The following is a 27,680-nucleotide window of genomic DNA, read 5'->3' as shown; positions in this document are numbered from 1 at the left end:
GCTCATCATACAACAGTGTTATTGTGAACCTTTAGCAGCACAGAGCTGTTAAAAACAGCACAAATCATATCACATGTTATAGATATAGCAATACTGATATACCAGGATCAGAACAGGAAAGGAGGAGCTGGACACAGGAAGTAAACAAAACAGATAGGGGGCTCATGGCTCAGAGCGTAACCCATCACAACCTGTGACCCTGACTCCCCGCAGCACCATGGACAACAACCAACAGTGGTGTCTGACAGGGAGCGAAAGTAGGAAGTGGAACAGGAAGTCAACAGAAGGTCAGGATTAGGGTTCAGGAGGACAAAAGGAAAGACAGAGAGATGACAGAGACTGATTACTAGAGGGAGAGAGAGGTTGTTGAAAGAAAGATATAGAGAGATATTGAGTAGAGAGAGGGGTTGACACTGACAGTGACACTATATAGCCCAGCTATTTTCCAACACAGATGCAATTCTTACCACCAACCCACCAACTCTGACCTCCAACCCAATCATAAAAGAAAAACAAAAAGCTTAGTTGCTGCTAGCACATAATTTCTGCAAATTCTTTCATACACTTTATTTGCTATAGTCAAACGTTCAATGGCCTACTTTTCCAACAGTTGATATAGTGTGAGACTTGGGGGGGATAGAAATGCTAAAAAAAAAATTGAAAAATAAATGTTTTCTCATTGCTGACTACCAAAAGTTTGAAGAGACATGCTGACTGGGCTGGGTGCATATATTCATGAGCTCGCCTTGACTGACAGCTGTTTGGAGCGCCAATGCCAGGAAACTTGAATGCAGTAAGCAGTGTTCCAGTAAAATAATCTCAAGCAAATTTGGTGATACACAAAGCAACTCAAACGATGTTGAAATTGCATTTTTTTATACATCTCCCGTTTTGCATGTCTCTTGTGATGTGGTTCACAGCAGCACTGATGAATGTGTTGACATGACAACTGCGTCAGAGTTTTGAGCGACCTTTCCCTGCCTTTTGTTCCATGCTGCCTGAAGACCTAGCTAGCCTGTAACTTGTTAATACCAGATACAGATAAAAGTGGAGACATAAGTACAGTATCTTTGCCATAGATGAATAGTGTAAACTTTCTATTATAATTGCTGACACCCTACAGTCAAATTTTGGCACCAGTAGAGTAGCTATCGAGCTATATAAACCACGCCCCTCCGCAAACACGCCTTCTCCGAAGTTGGTTACAAGGCGGTACTTATTTAAATTAGCTAAGATAATATCATGTTAGCATAATTGTATTAATAAAATGAGAGTTAGGGTGATGTCACCCTATCCCCTTAATAATCCCAGCTCCTGTCTTCCAAGTTTTGACATTGGAGAGGGGACAAGTAACTGTCACGACTTCCGCCGAAGTCGGTCCCTCTCCTTGTTCGGGCGGCGTTCGGCGGTCGACGTCAACGGCTTTCTATGTCACGGATGTTGTAAGAGACGGACCAAGGCGCAGCGTTTGTTGAGTTCCACATATTTATTTAAAGTGAAACTTCTTTAACCAAAACAATAAACAAGCAACACAACATGACTACGTGGTGACACAAGCACCAATACAAACAATATCCCACAAACACAGGTGGGAAAAATGGCTACCTAAATATGATCCCCAATTAGAGGCAACGATTACCAGCTGCCTCTAATTGGAAACCATACAAAATACCAACATAGAAATATTGAACTAGAACACCCTCTAGTCACGCCCTGACCTACTACACCATAGAGAGCCCTTGACAGTACCCCCCCCCTAAAGGTGCGGACTCTGGCCGCAAAACCTGAAACCAACTGGGGGGTAGGGGGGGTGACTAGTGTCGGTGGCGGCTCCGGTGCAGGTCGTAGCCCCCGCCCAGACCCCAGATCCAGCCCTGGCGCCGGGCTGAACACCATGCCTGGACTGGGCATCGGCGCAGAGGAAGGCTCCGGTCTTGGAGCGGTACTGGATGCCATGCCTGGACCGGGCACCGGCGCAGAGGAAGGCTCTGGCCTTGGAGCGGGACTGGACGCCGTGCCTGGACTGGGCACCGGCGCAGAGGAAGGCTCCTGCCATGGAGCTGGACTGGGCGCCGTGCCTGGACTGGGCACCGACGCAGAGGAAGGCTCCGGCCATGGAGCTGGGTTGGACGCCGTGCCTGGAAGGGCACCGGCGCAGAGGAAGGCTCTGGCCATGGAGCTGGGTTGGCCGCCGTGCCTGGACTGGGCACCGGTGCAGAGGAAGGCTCCGGCCATGGAGCGGAACTGGACGCCGTGCCTGGACTGGGCACCGGCGCAGAAGAAGGCTCCGGCCATGGCACCAGAATCTCCGGACCGTGGACCATCACTGGAGGCTCCGGACCGTTGACCATCACTGGAGGCTCCGGGCCGTTGACCGTCACTGGAGGCTCTGGGCCGTTGACCGTCACTGGAAGCTCCGGGCCGTTGACCTTCACTGGAAGCTCCGGGCCATTGACCATCATTGGAAGCTCTGGACTGTGAACCATCGCTGGAAGCTCTGGACTGTAAACCGTCGCTGGAGGTTCCAGGCTGTAGAGGCGCACTGGAGGCCTAGTGCGTGAAGCCGGCACATGACGTACCGGGCTGGGGAGGCGCACTGGAGGCCTGGTGTGTGGAGCCGGCACAGGTGGTACCGGACTGGTGACACGCTCTTTAGGGCGAGTGCAGGGAGCAGGCAAAGGACGTACCGGACTGGGGAGGCACACTGGAGGCCTGATGGGTGGAGCCGGCACAGGTTGCACCTGACTGGTGATACGCTCTTCAGGGCGAGTGCGGAGAGCTGGCACTGGACGTACCGGACTGGGGAGGCGCACTGGAGGCCTGGTGCGTGGAGCCAGCACAGGTTTCACCGGACTGATGACACGCTCCTCCAAACCCCTGCGTTGCCGCATACTCCTAGCTAAGCCCTCTCTCCGGTATCCTTCCTCACACTGTTCCATCGACTCCCAGGCGGGCTCTGGCACTCTCCTTGGATCGGCCAACCACCCCTCATGCCCCCCCACAAAAAAAATCTTGGGGTTTCTGTGGCCGGGTGGACAGTCGCCAGGTAGAGCTCCAGCTGGAGTAGAAACGGGGCGTGAGAGCGTGTCCGCCCTCATCTCCTGCCTCTCAGGCAAAGCCCTGGAGTTGGTCTCCTTCACTCCATACGGCGTTGGACCATTACGCAGAGTTGAACGTCTGTTCCACCTGAGGCAGGGGACGAGGAGCACGCAGGATTTTGCCTTGGACTTCCGGAGCCTGGCCGCCAGCGCGGGATGGAACAACAGGGCCCTGATCGATCAGTACTGGTGCAATCTGCGCGAGGTCGTCCGTCCAGAGTTGGCCTGACGAGACACCACCCTCACATTGGACCAGCTGGTGGACCTGTCCATCCGGCTGGACAACCTGCAGACTGCCCGCGGACGTCCGGATCGGGCCCTGTCAGTTCCATCCCCCAGCACCTCCGCTCTGACGTCCATGGAGCTGGGAGGTGCTGCACTTAGGGTGACCGGAGGAGGGGCCATTCCCTGCCCCATCTGTGGCCGCAGAGGGCACACTGCTGGTCGGTGCTGGGGGGGTTCCTCAGGGAGTCGAGGCAGCATGAAGGGCATTATCATGTCACCCCAGGTGAGTCGGCACCAGGCTCACCCAAAGCTCCCTGTTGCTCACATGTATGTGTTTATTTCATTTCCTGAGTTTTCCCCGCATTCCCAGCATAAGGCGCTAGTAGATTCAGGTGCAGCTGGGAATTTTATTGACCGTTCATTTGCCCATAGTTTAGGGATCCCCCTTGTTCCTGTGGATATGCCCTTCCCTGTACATGCCCTAGATAGTCGACCATTAGGGTCAGGGTTGATTAGGGAGGCCACCACTCCACTAGACATGGTTACGCAGGAGGGTCATAAGGAGAGAATCAGTCTCTTCCTTATTGATTCTCCTGCGTTTCCCGTGGTGATGGGCCTACCCTGGTTGGCCTGTCATGACCCCACTATTTCGTGGCAACAGAGGGCTCTCAAAGGGGGGTCACGAGAGTGCTCAGGGAGGTGTGTGGGGGTTTCCATCGGTGCGACTACGGTGGAAAGTCCAGACCAGGTCTCCACCGTGCGCATCCCCTCAGAATATGCCGATTTGGCTAAATTACCACCTCATTGACGGGGGGATTGTGCGATAAATCTCCTGGTAGGCGCAGCACTTCCCAGGAGTCACATGTATCCTCTGTCACAGGAGGAGACGGTGGCTATGGAAACATATGTCTCCGAATCCGGCCCTCCACTTCACCTCAAGTTTATTTTTTGTGAAGAAGAAGGATGGGGGTCTGCGCCCATGTATTGACTATTGAGGTATCAATCAGATCACTGTGAGGTACAGCTACCCGCTGCCTCTCATCGTCAGTGCGATCGAGTCAATGCACGGGGCGCGCTTCTTCACAAAATTGGATCTCAGGAGCGCTTACAACCTGGTGCGTATCCGGGAGGGGGACGAGTGGAAGACGGCATTTAGTACCACCTCAGGGCACTATGAGTACCTCGTCATGCCGTACGGGTTAATGAATGCTCCATCAGCCTTCCAGGCCTTTGTTGACGAGATTTTCCGGGACCTGCACTGGCAGGGTGTAGTGGTGTAAATCGACAACATTCTGATATACTCCGCTACATGCGCCGAGCATGTGTCCCTGGTGCGCAGGGTGCTTGGTCGACTGTTGGAGCATGACCTGTACGTCAAGGCTGAGAAATGTCTGTTCTTCCAACAATCCATCTCCTTCCTAGGGTACCGCATTTCCACGTCAGGGGTGGAGATGGAGAGTGACCACATTTCAGCCGTGCGTAATTGGCCGACTCCCACCATGGTAAAGGAAGTGTAGCAGATTCTAGGGTTTTCCAACTACTACCGAAGGTTTATCCGGGGTTTTGGTCAGGTAGCAGCTCCCATTACCTCACTGCTGAAAGGGGGACCGGTGCGGCTGCAGTGGTCGGCTGAGGCGGACAGGGCTTTTGGTCACCTGAAGGCTCTTTTTACCTCGGCTCCCGTGCTGGCTCATCCAGATCCCTCTTTGGCGTTCATAGTGGAGGTGGACGCGTCCGAGGCTGGAATAGGAGCTGTGCTCTCTCAGCGCTCGGGCTCGCCACCAAAGCTCCGCCCCTGAGCTTTCTATTCGAAGAAGCTCAGCCCGGCGGAGCGAAACTATGATGGGGGGAGCACGGGAGCTGTTGGCTGTTGTCAAGGCTCTGAAGGCGTGGAGACATTGGCTTGAGGGGGCTAAACACCCTTTTCTCATCTGGACTGACCACTGCAATCTGGAGTACATCCGGGCGGCGAGGAGACTGAACCCTCGCCAGGCAAGGTGGGCTATGTTCTTTACCCGTTTTGTTTTCACTCTATCCTACAGACCAGGTTCCCAGAACGCTAAGGCAGATGCACTGTCCCAGATGTATGACACAGAGGAGCGGTCCATGGATCGCACTCCCATACTTCCGGCCTCTTGCCTGGTGGCACCGGTGGTGTGGGAGCTGGACGTGGACATCGAGCGGGCGTTACGCACAGAGCCCACTCCCCCCAGTGTCCAGCTGGGCGCCTGTACGTTCCGTCTGCTGTCCACGACCGTTTGATCTATTGGGCCCACACGTCACCCTCCTCTAGTCATCCTGGCATTGGTCGGATGGTGCGTTGCCTTAGTGGGAAGTACTGGTGGCCCACCTTGGCCAAGGACGTGAGGGTTTATGTTTCCTCCTGCTCGGTGTGCGCTCAGTGCAAGGCTCCTAAGCACCTGCCCAGAGAGAAATTACAACCCCTTCCCGTTCCACAGCGGCCTTGGTCACACCTGTCGGTGGACTTCCTGACCGATCTTCCGCCGTCACAGGGCAACACCACGATCCAGGTCGTTGTGGATCGGTTTTCTAAATCCTGTCGTCTCCTCCCTTTGCCCAGTCTCCCTACGGCCCTACAGACTGCGGAGGCCCTGTTTACACACGTCTTCCGACACTACGGGGTGCCTGAGGACATAGTTTCTGATCGGGTCCCCAGTTCACGTCCAGGGTCTGGAGAGCATTCATGGAACGTCTGGGGGTCTCGGTCAGCCTCACCTCAGGTTTTCACCCCGAGAGTAACGGGCAGGTGGAGAGAGTAAACCAGGATGTGGGTAGGTTTCTGCGGTCATATTGCCAGGACCGGCCGGGGGAGTGGGCGGCGTTCATCCCCTGGGCAGAGATGGCCCAAAACTCACTCCGCCACTCCTCTACTAACCTATCGCCTTTCCAGTGCATACTGGGGTATCAGCCGGTTCTGGCACCTTGCCATCAGAGCCAGATTGAAGCTCCTGCGGTGGACGAATGGTTTAAGCACTCGGAGGAGACCTGGGATGCCGCCCATGTGCATCTACAACAGGCCATGAGACGGCAAAAAGCGAGCGCCAACCTCCACCGCAGCGAGGCCCCGGTGTTCGCACCGGGGGACTGGGTCTGGCTCTTGACCCGAAACCAGCCCCTCCGCCTGCCCTGCCGGAAGCTGGGTCCACGGTTTGTAGGGCCATTTAAAGTCCTGAGGAGACTGAACGAGATATGTTACAGGTTACAGCTTCCCCCAGATTATCGTATTAATCCGTTGTTCAATTGTGTCTCTCCTCAGGCCGGTGGTGGCTGGTCCACTCCAGGAAGCTGAGGTGTGGGAGGTTCCTCCGCCCCCTCTGGACATCGAGGGGGCCCCGGCGTATGCTGTTCGAGCCATCCTGGACTCGAGGCGTTGGGCGAGGGGCCTTCAGTGGGAGGGGTACGGTTCGGAGGAGAGATGCTGGGTGCCGGTGGAGGACGTCCTGGACCCTTCGTTGCTGCGAGATTTCCACCGTCTCCATCCGGATCGCCCTGCGCCTCGTCCTCCGGGTCATCCCCGAGGTCGTTTTCAGCGTGCTGCTGGAGCCGCGCACCAAGGGGGGGGTACTGTCACGACTTCCGCCGAAGTCGGTCGCTCTCCTTGTTCGGGCGGCGTTCGGCGGTCGACGTCACCGGCTTTCTAGCCACTGCCGATCCACTTTTCATTTTCCATTTGTTCTGTCTTTGTCTTACACACCTGGCTTCACTCAACCAATTACTTGTTTATTATTTAACCCTCTGTTCCCCATGTTGTGTTTGGGAGTGATAGTTTTTTTGTAATTCGGTCCGTCTTTGTGGGCTCGTGTTTTTACCTTGTATTTTTGTCTTTTTGAGTAAAGTACGTTGATTACTCATGTCTGCTGTCCTGCGCCTGACTCTCTACACCAGCTACACACAGGACCCTTACAGTAACTTTATCAATGTAGAAGCAACAGTCATTTTTCATACGTTGGTCATCATACTTGGATTTGGTTTCATCCAAATATCATCCAATTTCATGAAAAACATGATTTTGACTGTTGACCTTTAAAATAGAGACACTTCTCTCCTGAGTTTTCCAGAAGCCAATTTGTGTGTGTGAGGTCTGGAAAGAGTTAAGTTGGAACAGGGGGAATTGATATACCCTATCATTTCTCTACTCCTTCTACCTTCCTTATCTCGCTTTCTCCCTGTTTCTTCTCAACCCTGCATTCTAATACCCTATCATTTCTCTAGTCCCTCTGCCTTTATTATCTCCCCGTCTCCTCTCAACCACCCTCCCAGCCCTGCATCCCGTCTCCCTGTTTCTTCTCAACCCTGCATTCTAATGACCCCTGTCCCATTCACTGAATCATACCTTTCTCCCTTTTTTCTCATTCTTTCTCTCTCCCATTCGCTCTCACACTCAATGCCTCTGACTTTCTCTTTTTTTCTGTAGCGCTCTGTCTTTTCCCTCCTGTTATCTCCATCTCATCTCTCTCTCTCTTTCTCATCTCTAGCTCTCTCCTATTTTCCCTTCCTTCTCTCTCCTTTTGTCTCTCCATCTCCTCTCCCCACCCCTTCTCTCTCCTTCTGTCTCTCCATCTCCTCTCTCCCCCCCCCTTCTCTCTCCTTCTGTCTCTCCATCTCCTCTCTCCCCACCCCCTTCTCTCTCCGTCTGTCTCTCCATCTCCTCTCTCCCCACCCCTTCTATCTGCCTCTCTTCGTAATCCCACCCCTTCTCTCTCCTTCGGTCTCTCCCATCTCACTCTCTCACCACCCCATTCTCTCTCCTTCTGTCTCTCATCTCCTCTCTCCCACACCCCTTCTATCTCCTCTCTCCCCACCCCTTCTCTCTCCTCCTGTCTCTCCATCCTCCTCTCTCCCCACCCTCTCTCTCCTCTGTCTCTCCATCTCTCTCTCCCACCTTCTCTCTCCTATGTCTCCCATCCTCTCTCCCCACCCCTTCTCTCTCCCTTCTGTCTCTCCATCTCCTCTCTCCCCACCCCTATCTCCTCTCTCTCCATCTCTGTCTACCCACCCCTTCTCTCTCCTCTCTCCATCTCCATCTCCCCACCCCTTCTATCTCCTTCTCTCTCCATCTCCTCTTCCCCACCCCTTCTCTCCCCTATCTCCATCTCTCTCCCCAACTTCTATCCTTCTCTCTCCATCTCTCCTCCACCCCTCTCTCTCCTTCTCTCTCCTCTCTCTCTCCCCCCCCTTCTCTCTCCTTCTCTCTCCATCTCCTCTCTCCCCACCCCTTCTATCTCCTTCTCTCTCCTTCCTCTCTCCCACCCCTTCTCTCTCCTTCTGTCTCTCCATCTCCATCTCCTCTCTCCCCACCCCTTCTCTCTCCTTCTGTCTCTCCATCTCCTCTCTCCCCACCCCTTCTATCTCCTTCTCTTTCTATCTCCTCTCTCCCCACCCCTTCTCTCTCCTTCTGTCTCTCCATCTCCTCTCTCCCCACCCCTTCTCTCTCCTTCTGTCTCTCCATCTCCTCTCTCCCCCCCCCCTTTGCTCCTCTCCTCTGTCTCTCCATCTCCTCTCTCCCCACCCCTTCTATCTCCTTTTGTCTCTCCATCTCCTCTCTCCCCACCCCTTCTCTCTCCTTCTGTCTCTCCATCTCCTCTCTCCCCACACCCTTCTATCTCCTTTTGTCTCTCTCCATCTCCTCTCTCTCCCACCCCTTCTCTCTCCTTCTGTCTCTCCATCTCCTCTCTCCCCACCCCTTCTCTCTCCTTCTCTCTCCATCTCCTCTCTCCCCACCCCTTCTCTCTCCTTCTGTCTCTCCATCTCCTCTCTCCCCACCCCTTCTCTCTCCTTCCCTTTCTATCTCCTCTCTCCCCACCCCTTTCTCTCTCCTTCTGTCTCTCCATCTCCTCTCTCCCCACCCATTCTCTCTCCATCTCGTCTCTCCCCACCCCTTCTCTCTCCTTCCCTTTCTCCATCTCTTCTCCTCTGTGTGGTAGGCTCCAGAGCCAGCCATCCAGCCGGGTTAGTGTGAGGGAGGGTTGTATTGTTTTAATGGTACCAGGTGTGTGGAGCTCTAGTCCAATCTGCCTTCCACTAATACCTGCTCTCTCCTGAGAGATTCAATCAGGCCCAGACACAACCAACTCTTCAGCTGAAAGGGCTGCTCTGTGTGTGTGTGTGTGTGTGTGTGTGTGTGTGTGTGTGTGTGTGTGTGTGTGTGTGTGTGTGTGTGTGTGTGTGTGTGTGTGTGTGTGTGTGTGTGTGTGTGTGTGTGTGTGTGTGTGTGTGTGTGTGTGTGTGTGTGTGTGTGTGTGTGTGTGTGTGTGTGTGAGACAGATTGTGAGAGCCTCTATTACTAAGCAGAACATAACCTGTTATAAACTTGCAGATTATTTTTCTCTCTCTGGCCTGTGGTCTTTCTGTCTCTCCAGAGTCCCCACCCCTATTTTTCTGTTTATCCCTACCCACACTCTCTCTCTCTCTCTCTCTCTCTTTCTGTATGAGGACAGACTGTAGTTGCAGCAGTAGTTACAGACAGTGTTATTTAGCTCATTGGTTCCATCAGTATGGTTGAGAGTGTTCTTCCTCCTGGCTCCAGGCTGGTTGGCTCACAGCAAAAAGCCATTTTTCTCCTTCTTATAGTCTGAGGCATTTACCATCATCACAGGACACCTGAGTGGTGTTTTATACCTGACCTACCTGTCGTACAGTGCCTTCAGATAGTATTTCCACATTTTGTTGTGTTACAGACATTGAATATTCCTTTGAACATGGTGAAGTTATTTATTACACTTTGGATGGTGTATCAATACAACCCGTCTCTACAAAGATACAAGTGTCCTTCCTAACTCAGTTGCCGGAGAGGAAGGAACTGCTAAGGGATTTCACCATGAGGCCAATGGTGACTTTAAAACAGTTACCGAGTTTAATGGCTGTGTTAGAAGAAAACTGAGGATGGATCAACAACATTGTGACAGAGTGAAAAGAAGGAAGCCTCTACAGAATAAAAATATTCCAAAACATGCATCCTATTTGCAACAAGGCACTAAAGTAATACTTCAAAAAATGTGGCAAGCAATTCACTTTTTGTCCTGAATACAATGTGTTATGTTCAGGGCAAATCCAATACAATACATTACTGAGTTCCGCTCTCCAAATTTCCAAGCATAGTGGTGGTTGCATCATGTTATGGGAATGCTTGTAATCGTTAAGGACTGAGAAGTTTTTCAGTATGAACAAGAAACAGAATGGAGCTAAACACAGGCAAAATCCTAGAGGAAAACCTGGTTCAGTCTGCTTTCCACCTGAAACTGGAAAATGAATTCACCTTTCAGCAGGACAATAACCTAAAAACAAGGCCAAATATACACTGGAGTTGCTTCCCAAATGTCAGTGAATGTTCCTGAGTGGCTGAGTTACATGTTTGACTTAAATCTGCTTCAAAATCTATGGCAAGACTTAAAAATGGTTGTCTGGCAATGATCAACAACCAGTTTGACAGAGCTTGGAGAATTTAGAAAACAATACTTTACAAATATTGTACAATCCAGGTGTGCAACGTTCTTAGAGACTTACCCAGAAAGACTCACAGCTGTAATTTCTGCGAAAGCTGATGTAATACACTTATGTAAATTTGATATTTCTGTATTTTATTTTCAATAAATTTGCAAACATGTATAAAAACATGTTTTCACTTTGTCATTATGGGGTATTGTGTGTAGATGGGTGAGAAGAAAAAACTCAGGCTGTAGCACAACATCACTGTATAATAACACTCGTTCTCCTTTCAACATGTTACCTCCTCAAGCTGCCTGCTAAGAATGTGGAATAACCACTGGAGTAAGGATACAAGATTACTGTCTGTTTAAGGAGGAAACAGGAAGAGAGAGAGAGGTAGAGAGGGGTAGAGAGATGGAAAGAGAGAGAGTGAGAGAAAGAGAGAGAGAGAGAGAGAAAGTGAAAGAGAAAGAGGGAGAGAGAGAGCGAGAGAGAAAGAGAGAGAGCGAGAGAGAGAGAGAGAGAAAGAGAGAGAGAGAGACAGAGAAAGAGAGAAAGCGAGAGAGAGAGAGAGAGAGAGAGGGAGGGAGAAAGAGAGAAGCGAGAGAGAGAGAGAGAGAGAGAGAGAGAGAGAGAGAGAGAGAGAGAGGGAGGGAGAAAGGTTGTTTAATAATGCAGTATGATTATGCTCTCACAGATGGAGAGATGGATAAAAATAGCTCCACCACGATGAGAGAAGCTAGGAGGAGAGAGGGTATGAGGGAGGGAGAGAGGGTATGAGGGAGGGAGGGTGGGAGGCAGTGCCGCCTCTAGCCTTTTGAGGGCCCTAAGCGAGATTTAGTTGGGGGTCCCTCCCACCTCATGGGCAAAACAGTTTTGGCAGTGGATACATTTTTTGCAGGATTAAAGTAAATTTCCTGCAATTCTATACATTTTACCAAGGGGTGTAGAGAAAGTGTTGCAGTTTTAAGCACACTTTCTACAATTCTTCACATTTTGCTATGGGGCGGAGAACATTTCGCAGTTTTAAAACACATTTTCTACAATTTCCACATTTTGCCATGACTTATGCCATGGTCATATGATATATGAGTGACTAACAAAATCAACAGGGGCCCCCTGGAGGTCAGGGCCCTGAACACATGACCTGTGTGCCCGGTCGGTAATTTAGTGATGATTATGCCTACTACACGGTTTAGATAGCTGGCTAGACAACCTCACCTAGCAACCTACATTTTTTTTTGCTGAGATGGGCTAATTGAGTGACTGACACAACAAGTGGAAACTGCTGATGCACTACCCGTCTGAGTTCCTTTTTGGTCGGGGGCCACCAAGCAGCCGCAGGACCCTGCACTCAGCGCATGGTCTGCATATAGGAAAAGGCGGCTCTGGAGAGTGGGATGCAGAGAGGGAGAGGGGGATGGAAGAAGAGAAACAGAGGGGGAGGGAGGGAAGGAGAGAAGGTAGGAGAAGGAGAGGGAGGTGAGGGAGAGGATGAGTGCGAGGGGGAGCGAAGGAGTGAGAGGTAGAGATGGAGAGGGGGAGTGAAGAAGAGGAACAGAGGGGGAGAGAGGGATGGAGAGAAGGTAGGAGAAGGAAAGGGGAGCAAGGTTGAGAGAGAGGGAGGGAGGAGAGGAACAGAAGGGAAAGGAGGGACAGAGAGAAGGTAGAGAAGGAGAGGGGGAGTGAGGGTGAGAGAGGGGGAGAGAGGGTGAAATGGAAGGAGACCTGGTAAGGTGAGGTAAAGGGGCAGAGGGATATAAATAGAATTTGCGAAATAGGTTGAGACAGAGAGACGTGGGAGGGACTGGGAGAGAGCGAGATAAAATGGAAAGGAAATTGGAATGAGAAAGGGAAGGAGGGAGGGGAAGGAGAGTAACATGAATAGGCCTATAATTAGAAAGGTCATGTATCAGTCTCCTGATCGTTCTCCTCCTGTGACCTAACACTTAATCACACATGAGGAACAATTAGCACACACCTTATTATCTCTCAAATACATTCAAGACACACACAAGCACATACGCACACAAAACAAGCTGGTAGCATAGAGGTTAGGGAGGAGGGTCGCCGGGTCAAATCCCAGATCTGACAGGAAAATCTAGTGGTGAATTATTCTAAATACCATCTCCAGCCACTGTGGTCTTGAGCAAGGCACTCAACCACTAAAAGAATGGTTCCAGGAGTGCTGCACTGTGGCTGGCACTTGAATGTGTATCTCCAGGGATTGTGTTGAAAAGCAAAAAAGCTACGTTCTCTTTTATGGACAAATGGACAATAAAGTATTAATGGACAATATTTTTCATCTTCTATACAAACATGTACACACAACTCTGACCAACACGCACGGCTGACGCACACACACACACACACACACACACACACACACACACACACACACACACACACACACACACACACACACACACACACACACACACCCCACCCCACCATCTCACCTGGTCCCAAGGACAGAGGATCCCCCCGGAGAACATGAAGAGGTAACCCATGGCAACCAGGCAGGCCCATATAAGGAGGGAGAAGAGCCGGAGCATGCGGTTGAAGACGGACTCTATGCAGACCAGGATGAAGATGGAGAGGAAGAGGAAGAGGGTGGTGGGCACGGTGATCAGGAACGCTAGGTGGTCCTCCATGTTCTGGAGAGAGATAGGGAAAGAGAGAGGAAGGGAAGTAAAGAGAAGGAGAGAGGGAGGGAAAGGGGGAGGGAGGGCGAGACAGAGGGAGCAGATGGGGGAGAGAAGGGAGGGTGGGAAGAGTGGAGGGAAGTAAGACTAGGAGAGAAAAACGAGACAGAAGCTTTTTGTGTCCTCAATTCCTGAAGGAGACAGCTTCACACCGCCTCTCTCTCTCCTCCCCCCCTCAGAACTGTAAATAGCTCCTTCAAGCCTATAGAACCAAATGTGTGTGTGTGTGTGTGTGTGTGTGTGTGTGTGTGTGTGTGTGTGTGTGTGTGTGTGTGTGTGTGTGTAAAATTGGTTTTGGTTTTGTGTTCAATTCCCCCAGGGATCACATACACCTAGCCTATTAAAAATGTTTGCACTCATTGTACAGACAGACAGACAGACAGACAGACAGACAGACAGACAGACAGACAGACAGACAGACAGACAGACAGACAGACAGACAGACAGACAGACAGACAGACAGAGAAGGTGCTACTATGTCACTTCTATCCTCCCACTGTCACTGTCAGCATTTAAAACCTGTCAACACACATGCCAACACACCCTCTCCCTCACACACACATGCACACACACACACGGTCTGCATTCATCCCTGCTCTACTCATCATCACTAGCTATGGGCTGCAGGTAGTCTAGTGGTTAGAGCGTTGGACTAGTAACCGGAAGGTTGCAAGATCAAATCCCTGAGCTGACAAAGTAAAAATCTGTTGTTCTGCCCCTGAACAAGGCAGTTAACCCACTGTTCCTAGGCTGTCATTGAAAATAAGAATGTGTTCTTAACTGACATGCCTAGTTAAATAAAGGTAAAAAATTAAAAACACTATCAAACTCTATTGACATGACCCCCCCCCCCCACCTGGCTACTGCCTGTGTGTGTCTCCTCTCATACACACCCAGGATAAAGTGACAGGTGTTGGGTAGCCTGATGGTGTGGTAGTGTAGTCAGAGTTCCATTAGCAAGGAGATCCCTCCAGATTCAAGGTGACATTTGACATTTTTGTAGGTCCCCAGGATGTCGGGAGGCGGCGTCAAATCGTCCACTGGAGCAGAAAGATGAAGCCCAGAGCTTGGATTTAACCCAGGTCTATATAATGATAGACTGCAATTTAGACCGCTGCACCATCCACAATGAATTAACAGAGCCAGTCTTAATCAATTGCTAAACTAAACACTGTTTTAGTTTAGCAATTGTTGTTTTTCTGAACTCAACCAATTGGAATTAATGCATGAATTTAATTAAGCCTATTGCAAACCCTAACCAATCAGAATTCATGCCTAAATTTAACCGTATCCCAAACCCTAACCAATCGGAATAAATGATTTTCTGTTTTACTTAACCAAGTCGTAATTAACGCCTAAATCAAGACAAGTCAAAACTGGCCACTAGGGGCAACAGTGAGCGCTAGTACAATCTAGTAGGCTTGGGTTTTGCTAGGGCATTGTGGACATGGATAGCGGTGTAATTCCAGGTTCTCATGTTCAATCCCAGTTATTGGCACTGAGGTATAAATAAACTATTTGAAATTTGACGTTTGGAGAAATGTGGACAAATGTCTAATTTTGCAGTGAGACTATGAGAGCTTGTTGGCTTTAGAGCTAGAGGCCGGATGGAGGTCAAGGCCTAATTCTCTGACATCCAGAGTACAGAGTCTGAATCAAATATTTACCGTTCCCTTCTGACCCTCTAAGAGTTTATTAATTATAGAACAATGCAAAAATCTCCATCATTTTCCAAGTGAAGAACATTTTGCATAAGCACATTGGGAGCCTAGAATATCATCAGTCCCTGCGTATGGTGATCCTGTGAACACGTCAGTAGAATACAGTCTATCATTCTACAGCTCTATGATTTGTATTTCATGATTCTATGGTAGAATAGTGTTGTTCTGTGATGATTGTATTGTAGAATACAGTGGTGTTATTAGGTTCTATGGTAGAATAGTGCTGCATCTGTGATAGAATTCTCTGGTAGAATAGTGCTGTGATGATTCTATGGTAGAACACAGTAATGTTCTAATATGCTTCAAGTTCTATTTTATTTTTAGTCATTTAGTCACTTATCCAGAGCAACTTACAGGAGCAATTAGGGTTAAGTGCCGTGTTCAAGGGCACAGAGAGATTTTTTCACCTAGTTGGCTCTGGGATTCAAACCAGCAACCTTTTGGTTACTGACCCAATGCTCTTATCTTCTACTGCTAGGCTACATGCCACCCCTCTTTGGTCAAATAGATTGTTGCCCTATGTTTCTATGCTAGTTAAAACACATCGGTGCTTTATATTTCTATGCTAGAACATTTACATTTTAATCATTTAGCAGACGCTCTTATCCAGAGCGACTTACAGTAGTGAATGCACACATTTCATACATTTTTCTTCTCCGTACTGGTCCCCCGTGGGAATCGAACCCACAACCCTGGCGTTGCAAACACCATGCTCTACCAACTGAGCCACACGGGTGCTATATAACTCTATGCTAGAACACATGGGTGCTCTATATTTCTATGCTAGAACACATGGGTGTTCTATATTTCTATGCTAGAACACATGGGTGCTCTATATTTCTATGCTAGAACACATGGGTGCTCTATATTTCTATGCTAGAACACATGGGTGCTCTATATTTCTATGCTAGAACACATGGGTGCTCTATATTTCTATGCTAGAATAGGATGGTGCTCTACGTTTCTATGCTAGTATAAGTATGAGTCAGGGTGTTTGGAGCCAGGCTGAGGTGAGGGGGACACATTGTTAGGGGGTAGAGAAATGCATTAACAGCAGTAAATTTACTCAGGGGACTACTAGCTAGCTACTGATGTCCCAAGTATCACAGAGAACAAACACCCAGACAGAATTATAATGAGCTTTAAATATATATACACTCACAATGCATACACAGAGCGCAGACACACATGTACATACAGTGAGGGAAAAAAGTATTTGATCCCCTGCTGATTTTGTACTGTAATGGGCGTCATATAGAGGAGACCAAGGCGCAGCGTGTTGAGTGCTCATCGTTATATTTTAATGAAAACGAACACTAGACAAAATAAACAAAATGACAGCCAACAGTTCCGTCAGGTTATACAAACAAAACAGAAAGCAACTACCCACACAAACCAAGGGAAAAAGGCTGCCTTAGTATGGCTTCCAATCAGAGACAATGATAGACAGCTGTCTCTGATTGGAAACCATACCCGGCCAAAACATAGAAAACAAACACATAGAATGCCCACCCCCTATCACCCCCTGACCTAACTAAACAGAGAAAAAACAGCTTTCTTAGGTCAGAGCGTGACATGTACGTTTGCCCACTGACAAAGCAATTATCAGTCTATAATTTTAATGGTAGGTTTATTTGAACAGTGAGAGACAGAAAAACAACAAAAAAATCCATAAAAACGCATGTCAAAAATGGTATAAGTTGATTTGCATTTTAATGAGGGAAATAAGTATTTGACCCCTCTGCAAAACATGACTTAGTACTTGGTGGCAAAACCCTTGTTGGCAATCACAGAGGTCAGACGTTTCTTGTAGTTGGCCACCAGGTTTGCACACATCTCAGGAGGGATTTTGTCATTGTCATTTTGTCATTGTCATGCTGGAATACCCATCCACGACCCATTTTCAATGCCCTGGCTGAGGGAAGGAGGTTCTCACCCAAGATTTGACGGTACATGGCCCTGTCCATCGTCCCTTTGATGCGGTGAAGTTGTCCTGTCCCCTTAGCAGAAAAACACCCCAAAGTATAATGTTTCCACCTCCATGTTTGACGGTGGGGATGGTGTTCTTGGGGTCATAGGCAGCATTCCTCCTCCTCCAAACACGGCGAGTTGAGTTGATGCCAAAGAGCTCCATTTTGGTCTCATCTGACCACAACGCTTTCATCCAGTTGTCCTCTGAATCATTCAGATGTTCATTGGCAAACTTCAGACGGGCATGTATATGTGCTTTCTTGAGCAGGGGGACCTTGCTGGCGCTGCAGGATTTCAGTCCTTCACGGCGTAGTGTGTTACCAATTGTTTTCTTGGTGACTATGGTCCCAGCTGCCTTGAGATCATTGACAAGATCCTCCCGTGTAGTTCTGGGCTGATTCCTCACTGTTCTCATGATCATTGCAACTCCACGAGGTGAGATCTTGCATGGAGCCCCAGGCCGAGGGAGATTGACAGTTCTTTTGTGTTTCTTCAATTTGCGAATAATCGCACCAACTGTTGTCACCTTCTCACCAAGCTGCTTGGCGATGGTCTTGTAGCCCATTCCAGCCTTGTGTAGGTCTACAATCTTGTCCCTGACATCCTTGGAGAGCTCTTTGGTCTTGGCCATGGTGGAGAGTTTGGAATCTCATTGATTGATTGCTTCTGTGGACAGGTGTCTTTTTTACAGGTAACAAGCTGAGATTAGGAGCACTCCCTTTAAGAGTGTGCTCCTAATCTCAGCTCGTTACCTGTATAAAAGACACCTGGGAGCCAGAAATCTTTCTGATTGAGAGGGTGTCAAATACTTATTTCCATCATTAAAATGCAAATCAATTTATAACATTTCTGACATGCGTTTTTCTGGGTTTGTTTGTTGTTATTCTGTCTCTCACTGTTCAAATAAACCTACTATTAAAATTATAGACTGATAATTTCTTTGTCAGTGGGCAAACATACAAAATCAGCAGGGGATCAAATACTTTTCCCTCACTGTACGTATCTACGTACGCATGCACGGCGCACACATACAACAAACACACCGCTCCGGTCACAGCCATTAATACCAATGCTTATTTCCTCCCTAAACCACGCTCATGAATATTTGATCCTGTGTATAAAAGACCAATTAATGCAGTGACTCACTAACTGTGTGATTAGCAACATAATGCCTTACTTTACCTTTGTCACACACACACACATGCTCGCAGGAACACACATTCAGACACACACATACATATGCACACACCAGTGGCGTGTATTCATGGATGTCAAGGGAAGTCAGCCCCCCCCCTCCAAAATACTTATCTTATCTTTCGTCTCTCTATGTTTCATAATTATCCTTAAATTCCCAAGAGGCTGAATGTATCTCACCGGAGAAAGCATCCGAGCAAGCGAAACAGTGCCCCTCTGTATGTGCAGGCCATCTTTCCAATGCTGTCTGGTCATAAAGAGTATGACATTGTTGCCGCCCGTAGCATTGAATGAAATGCAAGGGAAGCCAGCGAGCATTTGGCCTCCCTTGATAAAAAAGTATACAAAATTAGCGAGCTTAACTGTGAATGATCCTGGCACACCAAAAAAAAGTGTCAATGAAAGCCAGCTTGGATTGTTGCATCTAGTTGTGTTCCTAAATTAGCCATGGATAGATATAGGGATTTGGACTTTTGGTTTGAGTTAATTCTCCGTACTGGCCGATGATTATAAAGGCGATTCTGTTCCAACAATTAATTCATACATTGTGCCCCTGGCCTGAGAGGATGGAAGTTCAACATGTAGCTGGATGTAGAAGGCTAATGTTAACTAGCTAACGTTACCCATGAATGGAAGTTTGGAAGCATTTTAGCCAGGTAGCCTAGGATAACAAAAAAATAGACAGGTAGCCTAGGATAACAAAAAAATAAACAGGTAGCCTAGGACAACAAAAAAATAGCCAGGTAGCCTAGGACAATAAAAAATAAAAGCGTGTACTGTATGACAGAGTCACAGACCGTTTCGACAACATGAAAGAGAGGATGATGGCATTGGCGTTTCTCTAGTAGGGAGAGTCAACTTATTTTTCTTCTTGCACGAACACGCACACACACACACATACACACATGCACAAAGAAATCAGAACCATGGACAGCCACAATCATATTTAGTTTATGTTGATTGGACTAAATCGTTTTTGGTATCTTCTAGTTGTCACTGTATTAGACTAAGCAGAGGTGATATGATAATGTTGAAATGTTGAAGTTGAAATGGTGCTGGAATAGAGGAGGCAGCTCCTGTTTTCTTTGCGACTTGCTGTAACTCTCTGTGGTTCTAAATCAATAGTTGTTTAGTGGTCCGAAAATGTCAGAAAACATTAACTTGCTTGACCATGCTGTAGGTCATGTAACTGTCTGTTGCATTCAATATGCTTTGTAGAGGTTGCTATCCAGTTTTGTGAAAAAACAAAGGTGTGCTTGAGTTTATTCTGCCACTGTGTTTTCTTATTGTCTCAGTCTTAGGTCTGTATATCACGGTATCAAGGCATATGAACTAATAGGTTATAGAGCAAACAACCCAATTATCATAACACATAGTTTGTAAAATTGCTTTTTTTATGGCTTCCCCAGTGATTTTACCCACGCACTGCTATTGACACACACACACACACACACACACACACACACACACTCATACAAGCAAACACACATGCTTGCAGGAACCCACATGTGTACACACATACACATACACATACACACACACACGCACATTAAACACACAAACCGAACAGCTCATCTCTTCCCGGTCTGTAACTAAATAACTGAATAGTCCTGCTCTTCACCACTTTACTGCTCTCACTAAGCCTATCTGTGGTGAAAACTCCTGCCATTTGCACATTTCATACTGTTAACTATTTAAAACCATTTACAGCTATTTAAGCCTATTTCCCAGGCAGGATAAAGAGAGAGGGGGGAGGTTACCAGCTACCGTTCTCTACAAGAATAATTACCTCCCTTTTACCTCAGACTGACTGAATCCACCTTTATAAAAGGGGGAAGAGGGAGGGAACATTATGTCAGTCAGCAAGGGGGAAGGGTGTGTGCATGTGTGTATGCGTACCGCCATGTGTGTGTGTATATGAATAGCATAGGTAGCATGATTTATAAAATAAATATGACATTTCCATGTTTTCTGAAAGTGTTGAACATTTATCCGACACGTGATGCAGATTATTAGACATATCTCGCTCTCCCTGTCGTGTTTAATGGACAGCCACCATTGTATTGCCTGGAGCTTTCTATTCTAGAAGTGTTACAACATGACTGTGTGAAGTGTGAAAGTGTCAGAGTGTTAAGAGTGCCACAGTCTGTCTGTGTGTGTGTGTGTGTGTGTGTGTGTGTGTGTGTGTGTGTGTGTGTGTGTGTGTGTGTGTGTGTGTGTGTGTGTGTGTGTGTGTGTGTGTGTGTGTGTGAGTGTGTGTGTGTGTGTGTGTGTGTGTGTGTGTGCATGCGCATGTGTTTGATGGTGTGTGAAGTGTGAAGACAAGTGTGTGAAGAAGACTATCACAGATCACTGTCTCTTCCTGGGATATCTTGGAATAGAGACAGAGGGTGCAGCGACATCAACAACAACAGAAGTGTCCAGACTAATGCTGCGGGGGTCAGCTGTTTGTTCACCCACATCCGCCTGCAATTGCTAATAACCCATCCGCAAGCTCCAGACTATCAGCGACTATATGTGATAAAGTGAAAATCTGAGGCTAAAATCTGAGGCCTGCGACTGACCCTAACCCGCTAATATACATTACAAGACCAAAAGTATGTGGACACCTGCTCGTCAAACATCTCATTCCAAAATCATGGGCATTAACATGGAGTTTATCCCCTCTTTGCTGCTATAACAGCCTCCACTCTTCTGGGAAGGTTTTCCACTAGATGTTGGAACATTGCTGCAGGGACTTTCTTCCATTCAACCACAAGAGCATTAGTGAGGTTGGGCACTAATGTTGGGCGATTAGGCCTGGCTCACAGTCGGCGTTCCAATTCATCCCAAAGGTGTTCGATGGTTTTGAGATTAGGACTCTGTATGGACCATTTCTATATGGACCTCACTTTGTGCACAGGGGCATTGTCATGCTTAAACAGGATAGGGCCTTCACCAAACTGTTGCAAGAATGGTATAGTATGTCATTGTGTGCTGTAGCGTTAAGGTTTCCTTTCACTGGAACTAAGGGGCCTAGTCTGAACCATGAAATACAGCCCCAGACCATTATTGCTCCTCCACCAAACATTACAGTTGGCACTATGCATTCGGGCAGGTAGCATTCTCCTGGCATCCACCAAACCCAGAGTCGTCCCTCAGACTGCCAGATGGTGAAGCGTGATTCATCACTCCAGAGAAAGTGTTTCCACTGCTCCAGAGTCCTGGCAGCCCCCCGCACCTCTCTGATTCAGAGGGGTTGGGTTAAATGCGGAAGACACATTTCAGTTGAATGCATTGTCCCCCTTTCCCTTTCCCTTTCCAATGGTGGCAAGCATTACACCACTCCAGACGACACTTGGCATTGCGCATGGTGATCTTAGGCTTGTGTGCGGCTGCTCGGCCATGGAAACCCATTTCATGAAGCTCCCAACGAACAGTCATTGTGCTGACGTTGCTTCCAGAGGCAGTTTGGAAGCAACGAGTGTTGTGAGTGTTGTAGTGAGAGTTGCAACCGAGGACAGATGATTTGTACACGCTTCAGAACTCTGCGGTCCATTTCTGTTAGCTCGTGTGGCCTACCACTTCACGGCTGAGCCGTTGTTGCTCATATACGTTTCCATTTCACAATAACAGCATTTACAGTTGACCAGGGCAGCTCTAGCAGGGCAGACATTTGACAAACTGAGGTGACATCCTATGACGCTGCCACGTTGAAAATTACTGAGCTCTTCAGTCAGGCCATTCTACTGCCAGTGTTTGTCTATGGAGATTGCATGGCTGTGTGCTCGATTTTATACAATGGGTGAGGCTAAAATAGCAGAATCCACTAATTTGACGGGGTGTCCACATACTTTTGTATATAGTATATAACAAATGTTTTTGTCCACATACTTTTGGTCATGTAGTGTAACTGCAGGGACTGCGGGTTATGAGTCAACCCTAACAACACTAGTCCAGACAAGGGTTTCACCATTACAGTAGTAACCCACACTGACATTAATAAGTAGTTCAACAGTCAAATCTGTTCCAATATACAGGTAGGCATACAGTAGTTCAACATTCTAACTATCTGATCTAATAGCAGTCCTTTTCACAACCAGAGATTGCCAGGGTGTGGAAACATAAACAAATGGACTAAACAGGGAAATAAATAGCAACCTACAATGGGTGGCTTGTATTCTGTCACATTGCGTTACCCCCTGAACTGTATAATGCACACACACAGTCTGGTACAATTACTGCATGATCACTTTTTTCCATGTTATCACTTGGTTACAAACACACACACACACACACACACACACACACACACACACACACACACACACACACACACACACACACACACACACACACACACACACACACACACACACACACACACACACACACATTTTTAAAGCAATGCAACCTCAGGACTATATGAGAGAACAATCTTCAGGGATATTTTCTCTGAAAACACAAGATAAGCTTCGATAGGAAATGAGAGACTTCCTGAGATACAGAACAGGCAGGGTTTCAGGGTAAAACTTCACGACACACACACACGCAAAGGCACAAACGTACACACACACAAACGTATGAACGTGCGAGCATGCATGCACACACACACACACAAAGAAAATCTCAGATCAGTTGTTTTTGTGTCTGACATTTCAGCAGTACTAGTGGTGCTTTGGTTAGGCTTCTGTGGTTGTACTGACCACACAAACATCAACATCCTCTTCAGAATACACAGGTACAGTGCATTAAGAGTGCATTAAACACAACTCTTACTGGAGTGCTTTCTGTCTATTGTTTGTTTGCTAGTATGTAAGATATGTTACAGAGACAGAGAGGAAAAGAGTGAGAAAGAAAAGAGAGAGAATCAGGGAGAGAGAGGTGAGGTAGAGAGAGATAGAGCAGAGATAGAGACTCAGGGCCAGTTCCAGGCATAAGCAACAGAAGTGGTTGCTTAGGGCCCCCGGCTGCTAGGGGGCCCCCAAACCTAAATATTTTTTAGGAACTCAGTCAGGGTCTCAACTTACTGTTGAGAGTAAAAATAGTAGAATACACAAGGTGCAATTTCTAAAATGTTTAGATAGGTAGTTAGTCTAGCCAGCTATCTAAACTTGTGGTAATCATGGCCGAAAACCGACCGGGCATGCAGGGCATGTGCCCAGGGGTCCTGACCTCCAAGGGGTCCCCATTGATTTGGTTAGTCATTCCTACTCAGATATAATGTAGAACTGCCCCCCACCCAAATCTCTCTTGGGGCCCCCAAAAGGCTAGAGCCAGCACGGGGAGACTGACGGTATTTGATTGTGCCATTCTTGTTGGCTGATGGGTAACGTAACTATAACATTCCTATTGGAACAATACATGAACCATAGAAATATTTTATTTCTATGACAGGAACATTACACAGTAATGACAATAATACACAGGTTGTTATCAATAAATGTCCCAATAAGGTGCAGAACATTTGTTTTGCCTGCTGGGGTGCAGGGAGAACCCCAGTTCCGCTAAAACTATTGATAACTGCTTGCGGTTTTCAAGGGATTGTTTAAGAAATGTTACAGTTATTTGGTTGTAATATGATCACCTCTTTAAAAGCAGAACTACTCATTTCATATTTTTACATACAATGCAATTGCGCGCATTTAGCTCTATTTAGCTCTACAGCATATAACTGCATGCTTTTCGTAATTAGCATTTATGTAATTTCAGAGGGTAGCCTATCTTTTTGACATGTAGGTCTAGCTAGCTAGCTAGCTAAGCAAACAACTTCTGTCATTTAGCTTGGTTCATCAGAGATAGCTAAGGCTTTTGTAAAGAGACGGACATGTAAGATTTATTTTGAGTCCAAGCCTGTCCTAGTTGTCTGTCTGATTACTGTCAGCTGGCAAGCAAATCAAGCAATATTTAGATAACTAGCTAGATAGCTAACCTAGTTGTATACACTGAAAGTTAGCTTATTACCTAGCTGGCCAAATTGACATGATCTGTCATTAGCTAGTTATTCAATTTGACTTGGTCCATCAATCAATGTCATGTCTGTCTCATTGCACAGCAGCAACAGTGATTTTAAAAGGTCTTAACACAATGTAAATAAGGGGATGGAGATAAATATGTTAGCTATACTAGGTACGTTGGTTGGAGAAAAATGTACTTAGCTAACTTACCACAATGTTTAGGCAACTTTACAAAGTTTCTAGCTGGCTTGCAAACAATTTCTCTAGCTACCTAGCTACATTACATGGGCAAATGCACCCTTCTGCTGCTTGATCGGCAGAGCCCACAATGGATGGAAAATGTATATAAACTACACATACTTGTCAGGTATAGCTAGTATACTTCTATTTAAATCTAATTAAATGGTGGCTTATATTGAGAGATAGAGGTGTACTCCAGCGGTGTTTTGCGCTGTAATGCACTGGAGCAGGCTACGGGCTTTTGCCCTCCCAGCTGAGAATGGAATGTTTGAATTGGAACGGGATATGACCTCATTGATAACAACCTGTGAGGCGACATCGTAATCAATCATTCAGGATTTAGCCAAGAGTGTTATTCCAGGAATGTTTTTGACTAGGTGAAAGGAAAACATTCCAAGAACAACCCACTATGGTTTATACTTTGTAAGAACAACCCAGTGTGGTTCTGTTGCTGGAGTGTTCCATGAATAGATCAGAGAGAGAAGACTGAAGAAATGGCATGAAGATACACCTAGAAACTAACAGCTAGCTTTGATTATATAATAGCATTCTGGCAGCCTGATAATATGAGATGGCTGGAGTTTTTATTTAAGACAGTGCATGGCAGAGTTCAACTCAGTATAATGTATTCCGTCCTGTGTTGCTCATTTGGTAAGAGCATGGCACTGGCAATGCCAAGATTTTGGATTTCAGTTCCCACTGGAATCATACATAAATATGTATGCATGCATTCATTATACTGTAAGCCACTTTAGATAAAAGCATCTGATAGGTTTATATGATTACTAAGCCTATATTACAACTTTATTTCCTTCAGAGGCAGTAAAGAAGGAATTGTTGTTGAACAGTTACATTTTAGTCATTTAGCAGACGCTCTTATCCAGAGCTACTTACGGTAGTGAATGCATACATTTTATAAATGTTTTTCTCTGTACTGGTCCCCCGTGGGAATCGAACCCACAACCCTGGCGTTGCAAACACCATGCTCTGCCAACTGAGCCACACGGAACCGTTACATACAGTACATGCTCCACATTGACCCACTTATATATGCTATATTGTCACGGTCCTTGATAAATCTCCCATAGTCAACCCTCTAGTGGCAGAAAGACCTAGGGCTGAATCCCACATTGAATCACACTCTATGTTATTTTTTCACATCCATCCAGACCTATCATGAGTTATGAATTGATATTCTGCTGTTACACTGAAAACAGCGTTTGGACCTTTCTGGCTCTGTTGCTGATGCTGCAATACTGTAACTTTTCTGCTGCGGTGGCGAGGTGTGTGCGTGTGTATGTGTGCGTGCGTGTGTGTGTGTACACTGTGGGAGGCGAGACATGTTATAACACTCTGCAGAGGAAAACACATCAATGGACTGAATGATAAATCACAGTCTGACCATGTCTCTCTCTCTCTTTTCATCACTCTTTCTTTCTCTCTCTCTCCGCCCTCTCTCTCCCTGTTCATCTCTCATTGTCACATACATGCTGAGACGCAAACAATAGTGAACACACTTCAGTAATAGGCAGCGCTCTTCAAGTGTGTGTGTCCCACAGCAGAAACAGCACTTGAAATAAGCCCTGTTGTCATATTCTGCACCACTCCAATCAGTCAGTACAGCTCTGCATTTCATATCAACATGACACACACACAGTCCCTCCCCACCCCGCTTCCACACACACACACACACACACACACACACACACACACACACCACACACACACACACACACACACACACACACACACACACACACACACACACACACACACACACACACACACACACACACACACACACACACACACACACACACACTCACCAGTCCGGAGGCAAAGAACACGGCCAGTAGAGCGAGGCATGCTCCCATCACTATGAGCAGTAGGAACACGATGAGAGGGTGTTGTTGGCTCATACGGTAGTAGGACTCATACAGCCAGTCCTGGGTCTTCTGTCCCGGCGCACCCACACACACCTGTCCCTGTGTCGGGGTCTCCCCAAAACCTACGAACACATCCCCCAGGGCATCTCCTCCTTCTCCCCCGTCTCCCCCCTCTCCCCCGCGCTCCAAAAGGTAGCGCCCCCGCGTCCGTAAGGCCTCCTGCCACATGATAGCAACTTTGGGGGGTGTGCAAAACCCACTATCCCAGTCCAAACCCACTAGCTCTTTCTCTTTTTCCTCCTCCTCTTCCTCTTTGTGGAGTTTTGTTAGATAAACAAACAAATCTTGACTCCTTTCCTCCTCCTTTTCCTCCTCCTCTTCTTCCTCTCGCTAGTCCACCTCTGTGAGTTTGGTCAGACTCACAGTCACAATCAAATCCTGAATCCCTCTGTGTACTGATCCTTTTCCTGTCTTCCTTCTCCTCCTCCTCCTCTTCCTCAATGAGTCTGGTCAGACAAGGAAAAAAGAGACAGGTCCTTCTTTCTTCCTCCTGTCCCTGGTTTATTACAGAGATAGGTTGTCTCCACGTGTACCACACTGCTGCTGCTGCTGCTGCTCCTAGGCAACATGTTCCCTCGTCAGAGAGGAGAGAGAGACTGAGAGAGAGAGAAAGCGTGTGCGTGTGTGTATTTGTGGGAGGGAGAGAGAGAAAGAGAGCGAGAGCGAGAGCGAGAGAGAGAGAGAGAGTGTGTGTGTGTGTGTGTGTGTATGTGTGTGTGTGTGTGTGTGTGTGTGTGTGTGTGTGTGTGTGTGTGTGTGTGTGTGTGTGTGTGTGTGTGTGTGTGTGTGTGTGTGTGTGTGTGTGTGTGATTGCGGAAGAGAGAGAGAGAGCATGAGAGAGAGAGAAAGAGAAGGAGGGAAAGTGTCGAAGTGGCTCAGAGAGATGGAGCGAAAGGAGAGAGAGGGAGAGTCAGAAAAAGGGGGCAAGAGAGAACAAGAGTGTGAAAGAGACTAAGAGCTAGACAGAAGGAGAATGTAGCACTAGAGAGTCAAACAGGGAGGCAGAGTTAGAGATAGGGGTTGGTATAGAGGGGAGTGGGAGAAAGAGAGAGGGGTAGGGAGGGATGTAAGCTGTGCTAATGTGAGAGGAACGAGGGAGTAAGGGAGATTTGGAAAAGAAAGACAGTGTGTAACAGCTGGAGAATGAATGGGAAGAGACAGAGACAGAGAGAGAGAGAGAGAGAGAGAGAGAGACGAA

The 27,680-nt window shown here is 47.5% G+C and overlaps 1 protein-coding gene across 4 annotated transcripts in view; it reads right to left on the bottom strand.

Moving 5' to 3' along the window:
• Positions 1-27,073, bottom strand: part of adcy2b (adenylate cyclase 2b (brain)) — a 95,607-nt gene extending 68,534 nt beyond the window's left edge. For 3 of the 4 annotated variants that reach the window (XM_029732274.1, XM_029732276.1, XM_029732275.1), the window contains exons 1-2: positions 26,363-27,073; positions 13,229-13,426 (exon numbers count right to left, since the gene is read on the bottom strand). In XM_029732274.1, the coding sequence (XP_029588134.1) occupies positions 13,229-13,426; positions 26,363-26,650 (486 nt within the window). In that variant the 5' untranslated portion in view covers positions 26,651-27,073. The remainder of the gene's footprint in view (positions 1-13,228; positions 13,427-26,362) is intronic. The other variant, XM_029732277.1, reaches the window with a different exon arrangement.
• Between the last annotated feature and the right edge of the window lie 607 nt (positions 27,074-27,680).

The sequence above is a fragment of the Salmo trutta genome, chromosome 34 (assembly GCF_901001165.1).
Source record: "Salmo trutta chromosome 34, fSalTru1.1, whole genome shotgun sequence".
NCBI classification, from domain to species: domain Eukaryota; kingdom Metazoa; phylum Chordata; class Actinopteri; order Salmoniformes; family Salmonidae; genus Salmo; species Salmo trutta.
This window is presented reverse-complemented; position numbering and strand designations above follow the sequence as displayed.